Source organism: Acinonyx jubatus, chromosome D4 (genome assembly GCF_027475565.1).
Source record: "Acinonyx jubatus isolate Ajub_Pintada_27869175 chromosome D4, VMU_Ajub_asm_v1.0, whole genome shotgun sequence".
In the NCBI taxonomy this organism is placed as follows: domain Eukaryota; kingdom Metazoa; phylum Chordata; class Mammalia; order Carnivora; family Felidae; genus Acinonyx; species Acinonyx jubatus.
In genome coordinates this window covers 7,941,605-7,962,515 of record NC_069391.1, presented here as the reverse complement: position 1 = coordinate 7,962,515, position 20,911 = coordinate 7,941,605, and the positions used below count along the sequence as shown (strand labels likewise).

Here is a 20,911-nt window from a genome sequence, read left to right as displayed (position 1 = left end):
TGAGGAAATGCACAGAGAGGTAAAGTCACTTGCCCAGGATCACACAGCACTAAATACGGAGCTAGGATACGCACTCGGACAGGCCTCGCCTCTCACTGTATGGCCCCACATTTTTCTGTACCTCCTTATTCCCAAGAAGAAAAAGGACACGGCGATCCCCAAGGCAAAGCTTCTATTGAAAGAACAGCACCCTCAGCCCTGCCCAAAGACTTTCTGAGCCAGTGAACAGGTGGCTGCTGAAACCGAGGCGGGGACGTGCCTCAGGGGCCCCACCACGGACTCACAAGGACAAAGACGGATGGAAACACTTCACTGGAAAATGAGCTCCAGACACTCTCCAAAGCGGGCAGTCTCTACACGGAGATAAAACCTAACCCCTTAAACCTCCTCATACTTCTCAAAAGGGAGAGTGGTATTTCAAGATGAAGACATCAGTGGAAAGTTTTAGATTTCACTTCCAATTATCTCCTGGCCATTTCCCCAGCTGATGTCACAGAGCCAGAGAGCGCGCTGCAGCCACTGGAAAAATCTGCCCAGAAGTATTTCCGTCAGTCAATAATGACACCATAGTCACTCTTTGTTTGTGACTTTGCTCTTTAAAACAAAAGAGCGAACAATGTGATTTCATTTTCAACGTTTCACAAGTAGCTCTTCCATTTTAGTGAGCTACTGAGGTTGGCTATCTTTGAATCACGACTTTTGTGCGAATTTATACAGCAATATATATTTCTAATTTATATTTTATAAGATCACATTTTTCATTTGTGTTTTCTTTTATAGTTGATTTATTGAGAGAGAGAGAGAGAGAGAGAGAGAGAGAGCGCGCGCGGGCGAGCACGCGCAGGGGAGGGGCGGAGAGAGAGGGAGAGAGAGAGAATCCCAAGCAGACTCCACGCTGTCTGCACAGAGCCCCATGAGGGGCTTGGACTTGTGAGATCGGACTTGAACCATGAGATCATGACCTGAGCCGAAACCAAGAGTCAGATGCTTCGCCGAATGAGCCACCCAGGCACCCCTCGTTTAATTAGCGTTTTCTAAAGGGTTTATAACATTTTGGTTTTTGAAATATCTTTTAAAATCAATTTTGTAAAATATTTATGCACCCTAGGGGTGCCTGGCTTAGTGGAGAATGGGACTCTTGATCTCAGGGCTGCGAATTCAAGCCTCACTTTGGATGTGAAGATTACTTAAATAAAACTTAAAAAAATAGGTATACATTCTAAACACCTTAAGAGTTAAACGCTGGGTTTAATAGATTTGGGGAAACTATGAAATACAAATCTAAATGTCAGAACTGACATTTTGTTCTGGGATTGTGATCTCTATCTGAAATTGTTGTTTAATTAATTAATTTAAAAATTGAAGCATAGGGGCGCCTGGGTGGATCAGTCGGTTGAGCGGCTGACTTTGGCTCAGGTCATGATCTCGCGGTCCGTGAGTTCGAGCCCTGCGTCGGGCTCTGTGCTGACAGCTCGGAGCCTGGAATCTGTTTCGGATTCTGTGTCTCCCTCTCTCTGACCCTCCCCCATTCATGCTCTGTCTCTCTCTGTCTCAAAAATAAATAAATGTTAAAAAAATTTAAAAAAAATAAAAAAAAGAAGAAAAAAAATAAAAATTGAAGTATAATTAGCAGACTACTTGAAATTAACCGGAGCAAAGGGAGACCCACCTCCGCAGTACAGCCGACCTGCCAGAATCTTTGAGAACGGACCTGCCCTCGCCTCCTTACCCTGAATGCGTGTGTAATCACATCTGTTTGCACAGCTCTGTGTGGCTACTGAACGCCGTTTAACTGTACCCTCTAAACAGGCAAACTTGACCTAGACGAAACGGTTGACAAAGCAACTGACTATCGGTAATTTCACATGGTTCAACTTAACCTGTGCCTGGCCCTGTACTGAGCAGGCGACATGTGCTCTTGTGAAGCAGAATCGGGTATTTATTCTCCCATTTTCCGGGTACAACACCACTGTCTAGCCCCATCTGTCTGTCCTCACCCGAGGGAATGACCTTTGGGGCTGCACACAGCGAAGAGATGGGCCCCGTGATTTGGAGACGCTCATCCGCAGGGATGAGATCTGTCCTCTGCCCCTTGCCGGGCATCCACGGCCCGAGAGCGCGGCAGGCGACAGAAAAGCTAGGAGGGCACCCTCGGAGCTGGCAGGAAAGAGCCCTGGGAACCCTCATTCTTGCCGCTGCTTGGCAACTGTACCTGCTCCCCTGTACCTCAGTCTCCCCACTTGGTAGGACGGGGTTGGGAACAAATACCAGGTAGGGTTCTGGATAAAGGAAGTGAAAAAAGAGAAGTGGAGGTCAGCGTCGGGTCACGCCAAGGGTGAGGGCATTAAGAGACTGACACTTCGGGACATTTGTCACGACACACTCAGCTCTCCACCCACCACTCAGTTACCACCACGTCCCTCCTTGTACGGTTGGGGACTGAGACACAAAGAGGGGGAGCCACGGGCCAGGGCCACACGGCGAGTGAGCGGCGTGGAAACTCAGGGAGTCGGGAAAGCTGGGCTCCCTGGGGTCTCGGAGCTCCAGGACCTGGCCGAAGTCAGCTGGTTCCCAGAAAAAACCAGTTGGGTTTCCACAGCAAACATTTCCATCCCGTGACCCTGACTCATCCCTGCAGTCCCTCATACGCACACGGACTTCCCTCTTCCTTCCCAGCCCAGAGCCCAGAGGCAAAGGAAAGGGGTCTGCCTTGCCCCCCACCTCCAGGTTCCCCGTCTTCTGAATGACATCCTGGGAATTCGGGGGAGCCTCGTGGAAGTGGGCAGGCCGGCCAGCCCCTCACTCCCAGCTCCGAACCGGGCCAACCCCCGCCCCTTCCCCGAGTGGGTGGGCGGGAGACCGAGTTTCTATTTTTGTACCAGTGTCCCACAGATGCCATTGTTGGCCCAGCGGTTGGTGGCGGGAAGGGGGGATTTCGGTGAGGAGGCCCTGAACACTAGTAGCCACTTATAGAAAGTTGCTTCCAGCAATTCTTCTAGGAGTGGAGCCTTGGGGCTGCCTGCAGCCCCCACCCTCCTAGGGCCAGACTGGAGCCGGCCAGATTGGAGCCAGCCGTCCCTCTGTCCAGCCCAGCAGACTCAGATGATACGTACAAGCGGGCTGGCAGGGGAAGGGGGGGGTCAAAGCCAGACTGGTCTGATTTCAAACGCGGGCTCAGTCGTTCACCTGTGACCCTGGGCAGTCACTCTTCTTCTCTGGGGCTCGATTTCCCGATCTGGGAAATCGGCTGAACGATAACGCCCGCTTCACAGACTGGTTGAGGGCTCAGTGAGATTCTGCTTCCAGAGTGTGCTGGCCAGTGCCTAGCTAAATACGCAGCAGCGGATGGCTTTCATTACCTGCCTTCTCGTCCTGGCCCGCCCATCCCGAGTGCCATGGGTTGGGGCTGGGGAGGTTGGCATTAGAGGTGGGCGGCAGTTAGCTGGAATAGCTTTGGCTACGTCTCACTGTGGCATCCCCTCTCTGGGCCTCGCTCTTCCCCTCTGTGTAGTGAGGAGTGGGGCTCAGCGATGTTCTAGTATTGTGTGGCCGCTGGATTTCATCCTGCAATCTTGGGTGGGGGCGGGTGGCCCAGCGTCATAGTCTCTAGCCAGGTGGACACAGAGGGGGTTTCCAGACCCCCCCCCCCCAGGAGGGACCTACTACTTTCCGACGCTGAGGGCCCCTGGTCAGCCTATGTTCTCCCCACCTCCCCAGTTCCATTTGCCAATCTGAGAGGCCAGTGCTGGGCCCAGCCTGGGGCTTCTGGGCTCTTGAAGGGGCACAACTCTCTCCTCCAGGAGCTTGGCAAACACCCCTAAACAACCAGAGATGGACAGCAAGTGGCACCACGAATGCCTTGGGATGGTCAGTCAACAAATGTTCACGTGCATGTACATTTCTCCTTCCTTCCTTCTTTCCATTATCCATCCACACACCCATCCACCCACCCATCCATCCAACCACCCATCCATCCATCCATCCATCCATCCATCCATCCATCCAATATTTACTTCCAGTCTGACCCTGAACTTGACACTGGGGACACAACAGTGAGCAAGCAGACTATCTATCCCCACTCAGCCTGTTTGGCTGCTGCCCATTCTGTGCCTTTCCACCAAACTTGCCCCTAATATCTGCAAGGCCTGGGTTACGACTACAAATGGGAGCCCCTGGCTTCCAGCCCGCCCTCCTTTCTTTTTACCTCCTTCTCTTCACGAGTACGGATGTGGGCAACGCAGCCCGAATGCCCAAGCTCTGCCATGGCCACCCCCTACACACAGCCACTGTGCCCATCCTTTAGGTCTGGCTCAGCACACACAGGACAGGGAATTCTGGAGTCCGGGTACCCAGAGCACGGACTCGGGGGACGGGTACAGGCTCCACGTCCCTTTGACCTGCAGCTACCCTATCCCGGGGGAGGAGCACAACTGGAAGAGGGCCAGAGAAGAGCCATTAATTGTGGGGCCTGAACAGGGGTCCCCATTGCCCCCGAGTCTGAGAGTGACACTGCCCTCCACGGCCCTTCACAGCCTCTCAGGATGGTAGCCCAGGGCCCCTCCCGCTCTCATTCTCTCTCTCTCCCTGCCTGAGCAGCCTTGCCTGCCCCTCTGGTCAGGAATGAGTCAGTGCAAGGGCCCAGCAGGTTCCGTCTGCTTGGGGGTGGGTGGGGTGTCTTTGGCCACGGGTTTGCCCAGAAGTAGGGTGAATCAGCGGCTGCCCCAGCTCTGCCTGGCTGCCTGGGGTTTGTTAGGAGGACAGATCGGTGCAGTCGGTCTGACGGGAATCGCTGAGACACCAGGCCGGTTTCCTGTCTCCGCGGGTCAGGATGTGACCCCGGGCCCCCTCCCGGAATCCAGGCTCCGGCCTGCCCTTCGGGGACCCGGTGAGATAGAGCCCCTGCCCAGTGGCCCCCTTGTCTGTCTGCCGCAGACCTCTCTTCCCCGAGCCGCTTGGCTCCCTCAGCTCATCGGCTGTCCACCCGCAGGAAGTCTGAGGATTCAGACGCCGCGCAGGGGTGGACGGGACAGCCGTTTCTGCGTGCCAGGGTTTGAAGAAGGCGGCCACAGGTCGGGAGGGCTCGGGCTGGTTGCTGAGATAGCCGCCCCCCCCCCCCGCAGCCCCCCGCCAGCTCATGTTTCTGGCCTCTAGGCCTTTGCTCCTGTGGGGCCCTCTGCCTGCAATGCCCTTCACCCCCCTCTCTGTCTGGCTAGACGCCAGGAGCCTTTCACTAATGCCCCTTTCCCTCCACAGCCCCACGTGCCCCTTGTTGCCGATCCCATTACTCAACACCCAGGGTGCTGATGCCCACCTCTGCCTCTCCTGGCTTGGGATTGGCTCGATGGCAGGGGTCACGTCTGCTTTCTCTCTGCACCATCAATGCCCAACGCTGGCTGGGCACAGAGCAGGCACCTGTCGATGGCTGGTTGTCGGGTGGTGGGGAGGGGGGGCTATCAAGGACCCGATCCCTGGGGCCTCCCCAGGGAGAAAGGGGCCTTCTGGGTCACAGCATGGGGTCTGGTGGGATTCACCGCCCCTACCTCAACCACCTGGTAGCAATAACCTTTGGGGATCAAATTAGTTGACTGATGGGACGATATTCTGGAAACCATAGCATACCCGGCAAGACTTTTACAGGTGAGACACGGAGGCCAGAGAGGAGACATTATAACAACAAGCAGTGCTACTGGGCAGGCCTGCACTCAATATTTGCCTGCCCCACCCCACTGGATTCTCACCACCCCCGGAGGTGCTGTTATGGGCCCCGTATTGCCCATGGAAAACCAAGGCCTTAGAGAGGTAGCCCAAGGCTGTGCTGCCCTGAGCTGTGAAGCCGAAGTTCAATCTGAAGACTGGTTCCAGAACCTGCGTGCTTCACTGTTGCATCAAGGTCACACAGCAGTGCGTGCATTCATTCATTCATTCATTCATTCAATCATTCATTCACTCAGCAGTTATTTGGTATCTGTCAGGCCCTGGGCCAGATCCTGACGCTCTGTGATTCTTCGGTGAGTCCCTGAGCCCAAGAAATATGTGTGAGGGGCTCCTGGGTGGTTCAGTCAGTTAAGCATCTGACTTTTGGTTTTGACTCAGGTCACGATCTCACAGTTCGTGAGTTCGAGCCCCACGTCGGGCTCTGCGCTGACAGCGTGGAGCCTGCTTGGGATTCTGTCTATCTCTCTCTCTCTCTCTCAAAAAGAAAGACACAAATATGTAAGAAATAGGTGTGTGCGTTGGAGAGTGAGGAGAAGGGGCCCCCTCTGCAGGCCAGGCACCGTGTGGGGTGCTGGTCAGTGACATCCAAGGCTGGAGCGCCAGTCTCCTGAGCCCCAGCTGTCTCCAGTACCCCCTCAGACACACATGCCTGGCAGTCTTGGGGCTTGCAGCATGGCTTCTCGGATTAAAAGCCAGACGCCCCAGGGACTGAGTTTTCTGGAAGAGGCAGAGGGTGACGGGAGATTCTGTTGCCGTGAGCTCTAGGACGGCACGAGTGACCCTGGCATTCTACCGTACCCCTAAAAACCCTCCGATGACTGTCACTGCCCACGGGATAAAGACCAAACTCCTTAATATGGTGACAGGGCCTTCTCACCCCCGCCCCCATCCCTGCCCCAAAGGTGGACAGCAAGCTCCCGCCACGGCGAACCACATTTGGACCCTAACCACGGTCCTCACCTGCCTGTGCATTCACTCTGTGCTCTGCTCTTCCCTAACGCCTCCTTCGCTCCATGAGCTTCTGACCATCCTTCGTGTTGTTGCTTCCTCCAGGAAGCCCTGCCTAATCCCACAGCAGTTGGAGTATCCCTGCCCTGCTCTGCCCTCCCCAAGAAAGCACCAATCACCCGGATCCTGGCTGACTGTCTACACATCTGTTTCCCATAGACCCGGGCACTTGGCAGGGGGCTTTTCTCTGACTCTGGCCCCTCGTTGAAAGATTAGGGTTGGGGGAGCCCAGTCACCCGGAGGAGGTACAGAGACCTGATCATCAGAACAAACAAAACGAACTTCTAGAGGGCAATCTTATTTTCCATATCATCACCAAACTTGAAAAAAATTACAATGGCTACGAAAACCCTATATCATGTGCTTGGCGCTATCTTGGCTTGGGGATTATCGAGGCCCGCAGTCCCAGTGGCAGGCAGGGCGGTGGGGAGCAGGCCCCCCCCGATATTGGTGGCCTGGGCACCCTCTTATCACCACACAAATGCAGGGCAACTTAACAGTTTCAGGGGCAGCTTGGCCACAAGTTCACTGAGCTGACACCACTAAATCGCTTTCAGGACCTGAGGCCACATCAGCCAGGTGTGGCTACCGCCCAGGCAGGCCAGATGCCCACTGAACACACACCCAACTGGGGAGCCAGGTGACAGCCTAGCGTGAGGGCTCCCAGAATCTAGTGTGAACCGTGGCCTGGGGCATGTTGCTTTGCCTCTCCAGGCCTGTTTCCTCCTCTGAAACGTGGGGGTAATAACAGACTCTGACAGATGGGCCCTTGGGAGGCTTAACACACATAAGATGTTGAACTCAGGTCCTGGCTCTTAGTAGGTCTCTAACAGTACCTAGCACACAGGAAGCCTCACACAGAGTCTGGCACAGAATTTAGTGCGTAATAAGCATTCGGTCGGTGTGTTATTATCATTAGGAGGGACTTAAGCTAACGCTGGACCTCAGGAGGGGTCTCAGGAGGGACGCTGGTCTCCAAGGTGGCATCACCGGCCGTCCAATCTCTGTGGGCTGCCTGGCCAGGTGATAGATGTTCAATGAGGGACATTCCAGGGAGGGGGATTTGGACTCCACGGAGGGAAAGCCCTTCTCAAAGCCCAAGCTGCCTGGAGGGGAGCTCAGTCCACCGAGAAGCGTCAAGATCCTCACCGTTGCAGGTGCACAGGGGGTGGCTCACCTGGTTCGTCTCACTGCTCACGTGGTTCTTCTCCACTCAGTGGCCAAACCCCCCTTCCCACCTGGGTCTTGTGGCATCCAGCAGACCTCTGTGATGCTGGCCCCAGAAATGTCATCCCTTACCGACCCTGTGAGATGCCCACGTGTCCCTCCTGGCAGGGGCCATGGTGAGGATGTGACCCACTGCTCCAGGGACAGCCACAAGGAAGGATCCCCTCATCCCCTTGGCCCCAGGCCTTTCTTTGGGGCCCCACCCAGCCCTGCCAGCAGGCGCTTACCCTTGAGGACTCCAGGAAGAGAATGTGGACATGAAGGGTAGCATTGGGGACCTGAGCCACGCAGCCCTCGGGAACCCGACTCGTGACGTATGTCACCTCGGCATCCACAGGCTGTAGGTCACAATGGACAGTTTCTGCAAGGCCTGTTGGGGAAACACAGCCAGGGAGAGCCCCAGATAAGAATAAGGTGGTGACAATGTTCCCACTCTCTGAATGCCTACTGGGTGCTTGGCACCGGCTGAGGGCTTTATTACCTTCTCGCAGCTACCCTACAAGGTGGATATCATTATATCCATTCCACAGATGGAGAAACTAAGGCTCAGAAAGGAAAAGTCTCTTGCCTGAGCTCACAGTGCTACTAGGGGTTGGGTTGATGGAGAAAATGCAGGATGCCCAGTTAAAGTTGACTAAAAAATGATTAATTTTTAGAAGTATAAGCGTATCCTAAATATAATAAAATGGAACATATATTTTTTTTTCATGTTTATTTATCTATTTTCGAGACAGAGAGTGAGTAGGGGAGGGTCAGAGAGAGAGGGAGACAGAATCCCAAGCAGGCTCTGCGCTGTCAGCACAGAGCCCGATACAGGGCTTGAACTCATGAACCATGAGATCATGACCTGAGCCGAAATCAAGACTTGGACGCTTAACCGACTGAGCCACCCAGGCACCCTGGGACATATTTACACTAAAATTTTTTTCATTGTTTACCTGAAATTCAAATTTCACTGAGCCTCCTATATGTTCATTTGCTACATCAGGCGACCCTTGCTATGCGGAAGGGCTCACGCATGCATGCACGCAAGGCTCCAGGCTGGCTCGCTCCAAAGGGAGACGAGGCCCGAGATCAGGAGAGGAAAACCTTCCCTCCCGTGCCTCAAGGAGGCTGGGAGGAACGAGGCAAGGAGGGTTGAGAGTCTCCTGGCCCCGAGGGACAGAGGGAGCCAGAAGGGCGGCCCAGGTTCAGAGGGCGGCCCTGGGAAGTAGGCCTGGGCCGCAGAGCCTGCCGCTGGGCCGCCCGGAAACGCAGGTCCTGAGGGAAGGGAATGGAATTTCACCCTGACCCAGCAGAGGAGGAAGAGGAAATGAGGCCCCTACACCTCGTCCTAAGGAATGTGCCAGGGAAGGGGGGGCTCCGGAGGAGGGAAGGAGGACAGAGAAGGGGAGACTGTTTGGAAGTTTGTGTCTCCATCTTGTCGCGCTCATTTCCTGTTTTCTTGGAGATCAAAGATGGGCGCGGAGGGACTGGCCGCACGTCCAGCCGTCGCCAGCTCAGAGGAGGGGGGCTAGGGAGGCTTCTTCCGAATCCCAGGCTATTGGACTGTCTTTGTCTAAGCCAGCCTTGCTGGGCTCAGGACCCCCAGGGGGAAGAGAAGGACTCAAGATGGCCGTCCCTGGTCACGGCAACACCATCCACCGGCAGCACGTTGAGAAGGAGAAGTTCAGGACGAGGACGTTTGGCTGCTATGGGGGCCCAACCTTATACGTCCTTGCCCTGGCCCTGTCCTGTGTGCAAGAATCAGAATGCAAGCGTCATATGACATTTTGATTGAAGGCAAGGTCCCTGGAGCCAGGCCGACCTGGGTTTGAATCTCCGGCCCGGGCTTACTGGCTATGTGGCTTTGGTAACGATTTCACCGCTTTGGACCTCATTTTCCTCGTCTGTGGAACGATAATTAGAACCCACATAACCCATAGAGGTTATGAGACAGGGCATGTGGCATTTCTTTTGGTTACAGTTATTTGAGTGACTTCCGTCACTGGAGAAGAACGAACTGCATGAGGAGGTTGGGGTGAGGTGGAAAGGGCAGTCTGCAGGTGAGGGACCTCTGACAGGGAGGTCACTGGTGCCTCAGGCCAGCAGACCCCCTCTCCCCAGCAGATGGGAGGGCTGACCCCACCTCCTGCTGTTCCACCCCCTGGTGGCCCACTAGGCCCCTCAGTGCCCCTCAGTGCTCTCTCTCCCACTGCCTATCAGCAAACACAGACTTGGTCCAAACCCTTCCTATACAGATGGGAAGACTGAGGCCCAGAGAGGCAGGACGTGAGCAGATCACACGGCACATGGCTAACCAGGCTGGGCCTTGGACCCACCTCTCCCCACAGTGACCTGGGGTCTGGCCTGCAGATTAATGCGGTGCCTTCCTCCTTTCCTTGGGACTTTCCCTGCCCCCTCCCCAGACTTCCAGGAACCCCAGTTCCTCCTGGATTGCCGGGCCACCCGGGGCCACCTCCTCCATGCCGTCAGCGGGAGAGGCCACAGGCCTGGCCATTATGTAATGATCAGATAACGGGCCAGGCTGGGAGATCAGATAAGAGGTCCATTTATTTTGGGGCCTTTTCGAATCCTGGCTCCCCCACCCCACAGACGAGAATGGGGAGACAGGCGGGAGTATGACGCCCGGGCCTGTCTCCCGGAGCCGGAGGCGGGCCCAGACAGAGCTGAAAACAATCCCCTGGCACCAAGGGAAACGCCAGGGCCTCCCGGGACCCGGCTTGGAGGAGGCGCCACTAGGGGCCTGGGTGACCCGGCCTGAGCAAGAGACCCAGGAGCCACTTTCCCACCTCTGTCCCCTTCCTCCTCCGCCCCACCCATGAGCATAGAGCCACCTCGGCGCTTTCCAGATGGCCACCCCGGCACCTTGAAAGGCCACAGAGAATAATAATGGTCGAGAAGAGCAACTCCAGAGTCAGACAGCCTGGGTCAGACCCCAGCTCTACCCCTTAAAAAAGATGGTCACCTTGAGCGAAGGCCTAACTTCTTTGAGCCTCGGTTTCCCCGGTTGCAAAACAGCTTTCATCGTGCTTACTGCGAGCCAGGAACCATTTCGAGGCTGCCCAGGAGTTCATTCGTTGGATCCTTGCAACAGGCCTACAGGTGGGTACCGTTATTGTAACCACAGGACGCATGGGGAGATGAGATCCGCAAGGTGCAAGAGTTTGCCCGAGGTGGCCCAGCTATTAAGTGTCAGAGCCCTGTATTTGTACCCCGGGCGATCCGGCTCGTGCACTCAGCACCCACTTCCCAGCCGTGTGAAGAGCCTGGTGCCCCGTAAGCACTCTGAACACACTAGCTGTGATTATTTCATAATACTGGGGCAGAGCCTTATTGACAGGCTTTTCCTCTTCCTCAGTCACCCATCCACCCTTTGCTCCTTTCAGGGTCCAATTACAGCCTCACAGATTCCCCAGCTTCCAGCCCAGCCACCCCCCAGTGACGCCCCAACGCTCCCTTCTCCCTTCTCCAGTCTCTCCCGTGGCTCAACGCCCTCAGGGTCAAGTCCACACTCCACAACCTATCACGGAATTGACAAGGGCAGGGATGGGATACATGCCAACGGTCAGGTCCCGATTCTGCCAGCTCCCAGCTTCCTTTCCGTGCCTCAGTGTTACTATCTTCACAATGGGGATGACGGTAATCACGACACCCTCCTCATCCACTTGCTGAGAAAGTTGGTCAGAGGACGCCTGCCCGCTAAGCGGGCTCCTGATGCGCGGGGTTGCTCAAGACCGGGCAACTGCTCTCATGATTATTTATGCCCACTGGGGAGACGTGAGCTTTTTCTCCAAATACACCTCATTCCCTGCATCAGCCGTGCTCTTTCCCAGACCAAGGGTCTTCCCTTACTTGACCTCTTGGTCGACTTCTGTTCAACTCTCAGAGCCCTTTTGTGACGGGACCGATCCAGTTACACTCTCGCTGGATGGGTCAGTGTAAGGCCAGGAAGGGAACCAAATCTCCCCTCCTCTCAGGCAGTATCGCACAGTGGTTAGACCCAAGGCTCAAGCTCCAGCTGCTCATTTCTGGATGGTCCGCATGAGCAGATCTCTCCGCCTGCCTGTTCCCCAGTCTCGTCCGCTGTCAAATGGGGGCGACAGGAGTGTCTGCTTCTTTGGGCTTTTGTGAAGTTTGAGTCTGATGGGACAGATCAGGCATAGTTCAGCGTCTGGCACAGAGTGAGCGTTGAGTCAATGTCAGCAGTCACATTTGTCCCTTCCCCCCTGTCCCTGTCCCAGGGATCAAGTCAGCTCCACCCCAGATGATGGTCCTCTTCAGGCTCCGGGGCTGATGTCCCAAAGCTGGGGCCGGAGCTGGATCTTAGTGTCACTGTCTGTCTGGCTGAGATGACAGAGAATCTCCACGGTCATGTCCCCAGGGTCTCGTCCTCTGACACCTGGCTCACACATCTCCTCTTTTGCCTCCCGGCAAATGGGAAAGTACGCTGGAGTGCAGGCTCTAAGGGATGGATATTTGTGGTCTCTGTCCTGTGTCACTAGCCCCCTCTCCAGAGAACCCCAGATCCCCGCACAGGTGGTAGGCAGCACAGGGCTCCAAGTCCCATCTCTGTCCCAACCCTCAGTGTAGGCTTGTCCACACTTCGGAAACACTCTTTGATCCCAGCCACCCAACATGGGCCTCGAATCCCAGCATCCTCGCCTCTGGGACTCTATCCAAGTGAAATACTCCAAAATACAGGAAGAGGTGCATGTACCAAAAACGTGCACGGTGGTGGTATTTATAACCAGCCTCCAAGGGGAAACCACCTAAATATTCAGCAATGAGATTCACCAAACGACGGGATGGCACATTTAAGGGGAAGAACATTCTGGAAACATGATGGGGTGGTTATGGAGTCTACATGACAACATAGAAACCTTCTGGGGCATAAGAAGGGTAACCAAGACTCCCACATGTTGATTCGTTTGCATGAAAATTACCTTAACAAGCTAGACAAAAACTAGTAAGCAACCCACCAGCATGTTAACAACGCCTACATTAATAAAAGAACTCGGGAAGTGATTTTTTTCCCGTTATCTATTTTCTTTAAGGAGGAGCCCGAAGTGAATATATAACTAACTTGCTCTTTAAAAACCTACATGATGGGGCACCTGGGGAGCTCAGTCAGTTAAGCATCCAATTCTTTTTTTTTTTTTAATGTTTACTTATTTTTGAGACGGAGAGAGAGAGCATGAGTGGGAGAGGGGCAGAGAGAGAGAGAGGGAGAGAGAGAATCCCAAGCAGGCGCTGCACCGTCAGCGCAAAGCCTGACACGGGGCTCGATCTCACGAACTGTGAGATCATGAGCTGAGCCGAACTCAAGAGTCCGGACGCTTAACCAACTGAACCACCCAGGTGCCCCAAGCATCCAACTCTTGTCTGTAAGACAATTAATTGCCTAGAGAAACCTTGCGCTGGAGAGCAGGGATGTTGGAATTTTATCCATGCATACTGTGCATTATTACTGTTTTCTTCTTTTTTTTTTTTTAAGATTTTATTTTTAAGTCATCTCTACACTCACAACCCTGAAATCAAGAGTCGCACGTTCCACCGACTGAGCCAGCCAGGCGCCCCTATTACTGTTTTATTCTTACAGAGATGGAGTCATGGCCATTTGAACATCTAATGCTGCGTCCCAGACATCTGTCCACAACAGTGTATAGATTTAGCTTTTTCTTGGTTTTGGCTGCATGGTATTGCACTGCATAATAATTCATTTGATAGAAAACAAACAAACAAACAAACAAATTCATTGGATAGGACCCAAGCTGATGGACATTTGGGTGGTTTCCAGTTGGGTTTTTGTTCCAGGTACCTGTGGACCATACGGTTTATTTTGGAGTTGGACAAATCTTTATGGAGTTGGGCAAACAGCTCCATAGAGCTGAAGGCTGAGCTGTTACACAAATTACGGTTTTGAGAGATTCCGCCAAGCTGTGTTTCCAGAAGGCTGGACCCATTCTTGGACTCGTTTTGGACCCATTTTTACCCTCTCTGGCCTGATTGAGGATGTGAGGGTCACTCCCACCCCATCCCCAGCGTGGAGATCTGGGTTCTACACCTTAACCCAGGCCCGCCATCTGCCTTCCATGGGCCGCAGATGGTAAATGAGTTGAGCTGGATGGTTTGGAATGTCCTTGAGCCCTGTGATCACCAGCAGGGTGCTGGTACCTGTTCACAGGAGCAGAATGATATAAGTCATCCGTTTTTCCAACTGGCTGTTAAACACAGCCCATTATTATTAAATTTTGGGGTGCCTGGCTGGCTCAGTTGAGGGAGCATGTGAATCTTGATCTCGGGGTTGTAGGTTTGAGCCCAGTTTGGGCCCCAGGTCAGATTCTTGGGGTTGGGATTCTCTGCTCCCCCTCTCTCTGCCCCTCCCCCACTCACACGGTCTCTGTCTCTCTCAAAATAAACAAATAAACTTAAAAATAAATAAATAGTGGTGCCTGGGTAGCTCAGCCAGTTAAGCATCTTGACTCTTGATTTTGACTCAGGTCACGATCTCACGATTTGTGAGATCGAGCCCCACATCAGGTTCCGTGCTGACATCCTGGAGCCTGCTTAGGATTCTCTCTCTCCCTCTCTCTGTTCCTCTCCTGCTTGTGCACGCACCCTCTCCCTCTCTCAACATAAATAAACTTTAAAAATAACAATAAATAAAAATAAAATCTTAGGGGCGCCTGGGTGGCTCAGTCAGTTAAGCGTCTGACTCTTGATTTTGGCTCAGATCATGAACCAGAAGTCATGGGATTAAGCCTCGAGTTGGGATCCTCGCTGAACATAGAGAGTGTTTAAGACTGACTCTCTCTCTCCCTCCCCCTTCTGCCCCCCCCACCTCGTGTGAGCACGCTCTCTCAAAAAATAAAAATTAAAAAAATAAAATCTTAAAAAAATTAAACGTTATAAAGCTTACAAATAAATTATGTATTTTAAATGGTAACAAATAGCAAAACTCATTACTTCCTACTTCTTTTACTCCATTTCACTAGATCCTCGCTCTTGAGGTTATCTCTGTCTGTCCCATCTTTGGCGTGCCAGACAAAGGCACTTCTGGACCTCGCATCCTAACTTCAAGTTTGGGGAGCTGGGAGCTTGAATTCAGCCACGTGGGAACATTTACACCCTGAACATTGACAGAATGCTATCCCCCACACCCTCCACCCCTGTTGTTAATTATTTTCCAGCACACCCCTGCCTTCCATCCAGTAAAACCAGAGCCTACATGGATCTTTCTCGGATGATTACGAAGAAGAGAGTGTTATCAAGCTAGAAATGTGGGGGAGGCGGGAGAAAGGGCAGCCTGGGGACCGTTGCGCAGCTCGGGTAGGCTTCTGTCTGAGCTGTGTGAACTTGGCAGGTCACAGCCTCTACTTCCTCTCCTGTAAAATGGGGAGATAAAGGCGGCCATCTTGCAGGGTTGCTAGGAGCTACATGGGTGGAGCGGGGGGAGCTTGCTTGGTTAGGAGCCACAAGCCCGAGGTCAAATTCATGCTAGGTCACTTAATGTCTGAGTTTTCTGTGATCAGTGAGGCAGTGGTAGGGGTTAGGGGGTTTAAAATGCCACAGGTGGAATCAGGTGGGGAGGGGGGTCACTGCTGTGCTCTTCCCTTATGTTCTCCCCACCACATCCCCAGATCTTCTAGGGAGTTCCTAGATGCACCATGGGTGAAGGGGCGCCCATAGGAGCTGTCCCCTGGCTTTAGGCGGACACAGAGAGGCCCACACGAGTGGGATGAGGGGTTGGGAGCCCCCAGCTTCTCACGGCCACTCATCTGGTCAGTTTCAGAAAGCCAAGAGCCAAGACCACCTGGAAAACCCCCAGGCTGAGGAACTCCCACAAAACCCCTAGTCCGGGGTCGTGCCCCCACCCGGCAGCATTTCAAGGAGGCGGGGGTAAGTAGAGGCAGAGGGAGAGTGCTAAGTTCAAGAGCATTCTGGGAGCCACTCACAGGCCCCGGAGAGGCGAGGGGCAGGAATTTAAAGCTAATCATACAGCCTCAGTAAACAACACAGGACCCTCCAGCCTTCCCGAGAACTCTGTCTACAAGACTGGCCTCACCACTGACCATCGCCACAGCCCAGGAGGAGTTCTATTCCCACTCCCACTTCGCAGTCCCCCAACATCACACCGCGAGGAAGCAACCACACGAGATGCGAACCAAGTGCCCTAGTGCTGGGAATCCACACGCCCTCCTTTCCACAGGTTCTTCAGACAGGAACTTAGGCTCAGAGAGGGCAGGAGACTCTCCCAGGGCTGCACAGCAAGCATTCTGGGACCTGGGCTTCTTGGGGAGAAACTGGACATAGCTGGAGGCTAGAGGCCAAGGTTAAGGTAAAGGTAAATAACTCATCCGTGTTTGAGACTTTCAGGGCTGAATGTTCGTCGTCTTGCCAAACCAGGATGGTTTGTCACCCTATGGTGTCCATCTGGGGCTGTCCAAACCCCCTCGGACGGCCCCACTGGGCATGAGCTTGGGACCAGGCCAGAGGCCGGGAACACTTGGGGCCAAGTCTCCCCACCCGGGGTCCCTGGACACCTACTTGTCGGTCTGAGGCTGCAGACGGCCAGCAGCAAGGCGACAACGTGGGGAAGCGTGCCGCGGTCCATGCTGTCCAGCTGGGGGTCTGTGCGCCGGGCCTTATCCGGTGTCCAGGGGCAGGGCTGCAGGCGGGCGTGGGGGCCGGCGTGGGCGCGAGCGGGGACCCAAGGGGAACAGGCGGCCGGAGCGGTGGCGTCCCTGCTCCAGCCTTCTGAGGTGGCGGCCGAGGGGTCAGGAGAAGTGGGCACAGGGGCGCAGGGCCGGGGGTCGCTGGCCGAAGAATGAACGGGGAGGGGGTGCTGGGCTCCCGTGGACGGCAGCTGTGACACAGCCCTGGCCCGGGGGTGCAGATAGGAGCAAGGGTATGAGCGGCAGCGGTGGGGAGCTCCGGGCTCATCCAGCCTGGCCCGGGGAGGCAGGAAATGCGCTTCCTTAGAGAAGGGGCCGGGCCAGGCGGCCTGCCAGGCGGGGAGAGGAAGTGTCACGGGCTGTGTCGCTGGGTGGGGGGCCCTGAGGCAGGGGGGAGGAGGCAGTGGGGTGGGAGGGCCCAGGCTCCAGGCTTGTCTCCCCCACACACCCTGCTCCCCCATCCCACCCTCTCCAGGGCTGGTGGGGCGCCCCCGGCAGCCCCCAGCCGGCAGATGAAAATAATCACCCTGACAGCCTACCCAGGAGACCTTTCCGGGGCCGGGCCCTGGCCAAGGAGGCTCAGCTGGAGCTCCTAGTCCCATGAACTCCGTTGTTCCCATTTTGCAGATGAGGAAACAGAGGCCTGATGTGGTGAGATAACTGGCCCAAGAAGATGGTGGAGGTGGGATTCACACAGGTGTCACTCAGCACCAAAAGTGCCTTACATATAAGCCTGACACTGGCTCGTCATTCCCTGTTTTGCAGGCAGGGAAACTGAGGCCCAGGATAGGGAAGGAACACTCTCCCAAGTGGCAGCTGGGGCTGAGGTCTCAGGGCCCAGGGAGGGCAGGGGTACATTGGGTCTGCCCCCTTCCACGGGTGGAAAATCCTCCAGGGACAAGAGATAGCCCCAAACGAAAGAGGGACCCTCTGTAATGTCCTTTCTTTTTAAGTTTATTTATTTTTGAGACACACACACACACACACACACACACACACACACACAGCGCGTGAACAGGGGAGGAGCAGAGAGAGAGGGAGATACAGAATCTGAAGCAGGCTCCAGGCTCCGAGCTGTCAGCACACAGCCCTATGCAGGGCTCGAACTCACAGACCGCGAGATCGTGACCTGAGCCGAAGTTGGACGCTTAACTGACTGAGCCACCCAGGTGCCCCTGTAATGTCCTTTCTGAAGTCAGATGGTCCTGGATTCAAAACCTGCTCTCCTTGCTCTGAGCTACGAGGCCTTGAGCAAGTCTCCACAGCCTTTACCCTGTTTGTAAAGTGGACACAGCCGTGCTTTCCTCACCAGCCTGCTGTGAGATTTTGGGAGGTCAGGGCACTACAGCGCTGAGCCTGGGCCTGACTCAGGAAGTGCTCCCCCATCGGTGCTCCCTGAGCCTGGGAGACAATCCCCAGAGCAGTCCCTTGTTCATCTTGCAAATAGTAAATGCCAACTGTGTGCTCCCCATGGTTTTATTCACAGGTAGCCCCTAGGGTCAGGCCAAGGGAGCTCAAAGAAAGCCTGAGCTGCCTGGCCTTTGAAGGACTGGGGGAGTAGGGGTAGGGTGTAGAAGAAATGGGTAAAGAGGGTACATGGGGCAGGGGACCCATGGCAGAGAGGGGCACAGAGGCAGGAAGTGGTTGGACAACTTGCGGGACAAGCAGGGAGTGTGGTTGGGACAGGAAGCCTGGAGAGGCAGGCTCTGAGGGGGGCGGTGGGGGGGGGGGTGCTTGAAGGCCAGGACTTGATCCTGAAGGGTAGGGGGAGTCATGGAGGGTTCTGGAGCAGAAGGTACCGGCTTTGAGAAGACAAATTGTGGGGTGTGCCGGCAGGACCCACAGAAGGGATGGGGCCAGGAGGCCTTTCTGTTTATACTTGTCCTGGGTCACAGATGGAGAAATGGAGGCCCCGGGAGGGAGGAGAAGGCAGGAGCCCTGGGGGCCTCTGGAGGGAGAGAGGAGGAGTGTGGTTGTCTCTGCAGGAACTGACACAGGGGCGTGGGGAGTGTGGGCGTGGCTCCTTGGGTGGGGATAGGGGGAAGGTTTGCTGTCAGACCCCTGCAGCTGCCCGGCCCGTTTCTGGTGACGCATAGGTGTGGGGTCATGGGGGACCCATTCGTGCCCAGCAGGCAGGAAGGCTGTGATGGGGAAGATGGGGCCACCCGGAGAGTGACCACTCCTCTGCCTGTCCCGGCGGGTGCGGAGATGGGGAGGTGGGCACCACAAGGCCAAAGGTGGCCGCGAGGTTTCCCCAGGCCCTCGGAACAGGAGTCTGTACCCGAGGGACAGTTAGTTAATCCAGCCCCAGGGGCTGAACTCCCCAGGGCACCAGGCTCCGCCCTAGGCGGTCACCTTATCAGCTCTGAATCCTCACAGCCACCCCTGGAGGCCAGTGACATCAAACCATTTACGGAAGAGGAACCCAAGGCTCCCTGAAGTCTGCCTGACCCCCAGCTGGAAAGTGGAGACCTCGGGACTGCCTGGCTCCAAGCTCACCTCCTCCTTCGCTGAATGTGGAGAAGACAGATGTCGCTGTGGCTGTGGGTGTCACAGGGCGATGGCCATCCCAGGCCGTAGCAAGGACCCCAGGGGAGGCTCTCCCCAAACCTTCCTCCTTCTCACTTCCTCCCTACGCTACACAACCCATCTCCACCCACTTTATACACAAGACCCACTGGATTCTCTAGAAAGCAGGAGAGGCTGCAGGCAGACACAAGGAAGAACTTACAGGAAACTTCCAGGGACAGAAAAACCTATAGGCGGTTATGGAAGGGCCTAGAGCCCTGGCCCCAGAGACCTTGTGGAGGAAGGAGGAGATCGGGACCCCCAGCTGTGGCGAGGAGATCACCCTGAAGTTCCCACAGCACCCTGGGCCTCCCCACCACGCCCTAGTCTGTGTGGGATTGTGTTGTCTAAGTCTCTGCGCTTGACTAGAAGCCCCTTGTGGGGGAATTTTGATGCCTCTGCACTGCTGTGTCCCCGGCACAGAGCCCAGGACCCTTTGGGCCTTCAGATATATTTACTGAAAGCCCGACGTATTCAGAAAGATAAGGCAGGGGTGGGGGCTGGGAGACATAGGGAAATTGAGGTACAAAGAGGCGGGCCTTGCTTCCTGTTCCTCAGTGGAAGAAGCCAGTCCTCAATCTGGGTTGCCTGTCCCTGGAAAGCTTGACGGTCATATGGTCTCACACCTGGGGACAGACCTTGGGTTAGCCATCCTCCGTTTGCCCCCAGATGTGTTCTCCATCTCGACGGACACATCTGCTGCCTCCTGTTCCCCTCAGCCCTGCACAGATCACAGAGAGGAAGGCGGAGGGGGCCGGGCGGGTAGGATTCATTCCTGGGACGTTTTCCCTGCTGGATCACTCCGCTGAAGGCCACAGCGTTGACCAGGCCCTCTCCAGGCCGAGGGTGGTCATGGCCCACACTGCTGCCAGCCCTGGGTTCTGCCCTGTCCCTCGTGGTTTCCCTACACCCTGTCTACACCTGCGTAAACAGACCCTCCATTAAATTCTCAAATTATCCCATTGGAGCGTGCCATCTGTTTCCTGCTGGGGCTCTGACTGACACAAATGCGTTCAGGTGCCGCCTAGCCACACGCCAAACAGACATGTGGCCAATGGCCAGGCCCCTGTGCCTCAACCCTACAATGGGCAGGTGCACAAGTTCTGCTGCTTCCTCCTCCTGGCTGGCTGGGAAGGCCAGAGCTGCAGGAAGGGATCAGCACGTCTGCCTTGGCCACCAGCCACAGGAGGAATTTTAGGCAATCCCCAGGGACCCCCCCAGGCGGCTGTCTGTCTCCAGCATCGGCCAGGAGCCAGGGGCTGTTGGAACACCCGGGCCAAACCCGCAAGGGCAAGGGAGAAAGTGGGTGCACAGGAAAGAGAGCACGAGACTGGGGTCAGGGTGTGCAGACTCGGTCTCCGGTGGCCTCGGGCAAGACTTTTCTATGCTCTGGGTCTCAGTTTCTTCGTCTGCACAAGGGGATGGCAGCCTGCCGGCCTGGAGAAGCTTGAAGCCCGGGACAAGAAGCGCAATCGCTCCCCCATGAACAAAGCTTGCCCGGCCCTGGACCAAGTGCCAACCTACTGCCACCTAACAGGCTGAGACTGTCACGTCTCCATTTAAAAATTTTTTTTTTCAACGTTATTTATTTTTGGGACAGAGAGAGACAGAGCATGAACGGGGGAGGGGCAGAGAGAGAGGGAGACACAGAATCGGAAACAGGCTCCAGGCTCTGAGCCATCAGTCCAGAGCCCGACGCGGGGCTCGAACTCACG

The 20,911-nt window shown here is 55.3% G+C and overlaps 1 protein-coding gene across 1 annotated transcript in view; it reads right to left on the bottom strand.

The window, feature by feature from the left end:
• Positions 1-16,929, bottom strand: part of ENG (endoglin) — a 30,900-nt gene extending 13,971 nt beyond the window's left edge. Inside the window, exons 1-2 of the mRNA XM_027035191.2 lie at positions 16,501-16,929; positions 8,178-8,320 (exon numbers count right to left, since the gene is read on the bottom strand). Coding sequence (XP_026890992.1) covers positions 8,178-8,320; positions 16,501-16,567 — 210 coding nt within the window. The 5' untranslated portion in view covers positions 16,568-16,929. The remainder of the gene's footprint in view (positions 1-8,177; positions 8,321-16,500) is intronic.
• Between the last annotated feature and the right edge of the window lie 3,982 nt (positions 16,930-20,911).